At 40.3% G+C, this 3,646-nt stretch overlaps 1 protein-coding gene across 1 annotated transcript in view; it reads left to right on the top strand.

Annotated features, from left to right (window-relative positions):
- The first annotated feature begins 441 nt into the window (after positions 1–441).
- LOC138041588 (DBH-like monooxygenase protein 1) overlaps positions 442–3,646 on the top strand; it is a 10,244-nt gene continuing 7,039 nt past the window's right edge. Inside the window, exon 1 of the mRNA XM_068887332.1 lies at positions 442–847. Coding sequence (XP_068743433.1) covers positions 554–847 — 294 coding nt within the window. The 5' untranslated portion in view covers positions 442–553. The remainder of the gene's footprint in view (positions 848–3,646) is intronic.

Raw genomic sequence — 3,646 nt, 5'->3', positions numbered from 1 at the left:
CAAGGAGAGTTTTCAATGTGTTTTCAATGTCTTGCCATTCGGGTTATCTAATGCACCTTACTGTTGCACCAAAATGCTTAAGCCTGTAAACGCTGCCTTAAACGCAAATCATGCCAAATATTTTTTTCCAAAAGAACTATGCCACGTTATTTAAGGCAAGTAAAAATGATGTGAAAATTGTTGGTCTAAATGAGCTTTATTTAATGCTATGCACGACATTGGATTGACATTGGCGGGTTGTTGTGATGTTCAAAGGCAAATATTCCCGCTGGTTATTAAGACATTAGGTTGCAGACCTTCCTTTTGTCATTAAAATCTGCATCGACTCCACTGCTTTCGCAGCCAATAAAGAAACTGCTATACTTAATCTAGGCAGGTGACGTCAATGGTATCTTCATCGGTTATTTTAAAATGCAAGGCATACCAAAGATCAGTTTATAAGGCAGTCAGTCGACGCTCTCTGAGCAACACAGTTTCTTTGGAATACTCAGGGGAGAGCTCTGATATTGACAAAGCTTGTACCATTTTCCCAACAGGTAGAAGAGCGTCAATCATGAAAGTCACTCATCAAATCACCTTTGTCTTGGCACTGGTTGTGTTCTGCTGTGCTGTCAGCGCGGATATGCACGACGGGATGATGCACTACGCGAGTCTCAAGTCTTCCGATGGGTCTTTCGAGTTGAAATGGGCCTACAATAACGCCACTGAAATGCTGTACTTCGCAATGAAGTGCAAAAACACCGGTTGGTGCGGAGTGGGTTTCAGCACCAGGGATAATGGTACAGGCATGAAAGATTACGATATTGCCGTTGGTGGATACAGTAACAGCAACACCAAATATCTTTTTGTAAGTTTAGTGTTTAGCTGGTATTGTTAGTTTTGTTTTCATTATCTTTCGTTTGTGTCACCATGTAACTGCCAAATCTCTTGCGCTCTTATTGTCTAGTGTCTTGTTCCTTAAAGAGGCGTAAGAGTGATTCAAAAAGCGGAGGGCTTCCGCGATAGATTTGTTCCCCAGTTTATTCTGATACACCGAGTTTAAGCACTCCTTAAATAGAGGGAAATCGCCGAAAATTGTTCGTTTGGAAAGCTTGATTGTAATTATAAGCCAAGATGATTGGGGTTTAGAGATCTACTGTCACTTTGACAGTTAATGACAGTTTTCCGTTTGGTGTTCGCTGAAAATGCGATAAATCACCTGCTATACGTTTTGCGCAAATTACCTAAAACCCTGATCATCATACCCTGACTCTGATACTGCACGTTCGATAAACTGCTTCATTGCAGCAAGAGTTCACTGGGCTTTCAACTCAATGAGTTGCTAAGCCACTCGCTAAATTAAATTTTATAGTCACTTTTCATCGCACCAAGTCTTTCCTAACTTCATTCGTTTTATACGAATTTTGCGGGGGATATTTCCCGTTCAAACATTGTCATCAATTGTCTCGTGTGCGAGATATCGGAAAGCGAGCGAATCGAAAATAAAAGTGGACCTACGATGATGAATCGATCCTTTGCTAATCGATACAACTGGTAATCGATGCAACTTGCCATCTCCTTGCCATTCACCGATTAATAAATTCGAAATTAATCAATTGAATGTATGTGTCAAATGTACGGTGAAATATAAAAATGTTGGTTGACGAGGAAAAAAAAGCAAAACAGAGATCTTTTGTTTTGTTTTGTTCAGAGTCACCAAAGAGATAACGCAATAATGACAATCACTTCCACATGCATTAGTCTGAAGTGTCAGCCGTCTCCTCGCCTACTCGCCCCTTTGGCGGGTTTGGGCGAGGAGACGGCTGACACTTCAGACTACCGCATGCATCCGAGAAACAACCCAGGACGCGACAAACTGACGCGATACAGAATGAGAACACGGATTATTTTTATAGTTTAAAATTGACTAGTAATTTCCGTACACGCCTTCCACATGTTACAAAATACTAAATATTAGAATGAGTGAGTCGGCCCTCTAACGCAAGAATGTTGTGTAACCACAAATTCTCAATTTTTTGTTCGCGCAAATGATCCATTTGTTTCGCAGATCTCTTTTATTTCTGATGAGGCCTCGTTTGTTTTTCCCTTATTTTTGTTTTGTCCTTTGTAACACTGCTCTCATCATCCACATTATGCAATCTGCATTCTTTTCTCTTTTCATTTCGTCTTGTTTTGTCTAGTTTTTGTACATATAAAAGTTTAAGGATATCATTAGCATCCCACGCAGACATTCTTAGGGGGATTCGTCACGCGCAATTTCGCTACAAGACGCTTTAGACGGCCCAAGAAGGCAAAAAAACACCATACATGAGTCGATTAAGGTTTCATTTAACTATTTTGGGACATTCAGACCGAGATGTGATTTAGATGTGTAATTTTCAGAGCTTTATTCATAACCCTCATATATTCTCTTCGTTTCATACAAACAACACATAGGGTGGTCTGCCTATGCTGAAACGAGCCAAATTTACGCTGACCAATCACAACGGACTTCCGGCCCAGATTCTGGAAGTGCACTTTAGACCCTGAGCAAATTTTGCCTACGGTCACTGCAAGAAAATGGGCTTCGTGTGATCGCAATTCTTATCAAAGAGAAACTGGAGCATATATAAATTTCATGCTTTGGCTTAGATGTTTGCGGCTCTTCACAGAATGAGTACGGTGGATATTTTCAAGCTTTCTTTTCGCTACTGTCCTAGTTGCGTTCGTTGCGTGCAGTTCAAATCAACTACACAGTTCAACAGTTCAAATACACTCGCAATACTTTAATATTTGCATTCGTATTTATATAGTTCCACGGCGCTTTCAATTTTACTAGTAGATGAAACGAGACCATACCCTTGCTAAGCACTCGCATTTGGACTCGCGAGAGTGCAGATGCATAATCCACCGAGGAAACAAAATTAATGTTTCTGAGGAATATTATGAAAAGGCTTCGTCCCTTTCATGATTCATCCAAAGAAGAAGTTTACGCATTGACGCTCCCAGGAGATATCTGCACAGCGCTGATTGGTTCCTAAGTAACCCGCACGTGATTTCCAGATGGCTCTTTTCCGCATACGTTCGTGGGAGAGGAACGCGTGACGAATCCCTAAGAGTGTCTTCGTGGGAGGCTAGTCCGTGACATATTATCCTACGTGTAATTCAGTAGGTAGTCTAGGTAGGTAAAGGAAAGTGAAAGATGCAAGGAAAGGATGGGCAACAACAAACGTCCATATATTTTCAAATTCCATCAACGTTTATTTGATATGCTATCAATTGAAAAGCAATTTACATAATTATGGAAAATGCGTTGAAAATATGATAATAAAACAGGAACAGGAACATTAACTAGAAAGCAACACATCTTTTGTCGCCATCTTTTTGATCCACGTGGTTCTTCTGTGAATAACTGTGGTAAATATGATCAAAGATTGTTTGAAATTGTTGATACTGAGATTGTGCTTTAGCTTTTCGAGGTTGCGGTCTAGCAATTTGTGGGCCGAGTCTGTCACCTCTGTTTCTGATTTGTGTCCGACAAATCGTCGCCCCTGTTTCTGATTTGTACCTGAAAAATCGATTTCTAACCTAGGCAATATGATTTTCGGAATGATTTCCGCACTGGTCCCTACTTCATTGTGTATTCAGAATAAATAATTATGCATTC

Source organism: Montipora capricornis, chromosome 3 (genome assembly GCF_036669925.1).
Source record: "Montipora capricornis isolate CH-2021 chromosome 3, ASM3666992v2, whole genome shotgun sequence".
NCBI classification, from domain to species: domain Eukaryota; kingdom Metazoa; phylum Cnidaria; class Anthozoa; order Scleractinia; family Acroporidae; genus Montipora; species Montipora capricornis.
Note: the sequence above shows the minus strand (reverse complement) of the source record. Positions and strands in the feature narration are given on the sequence as shown.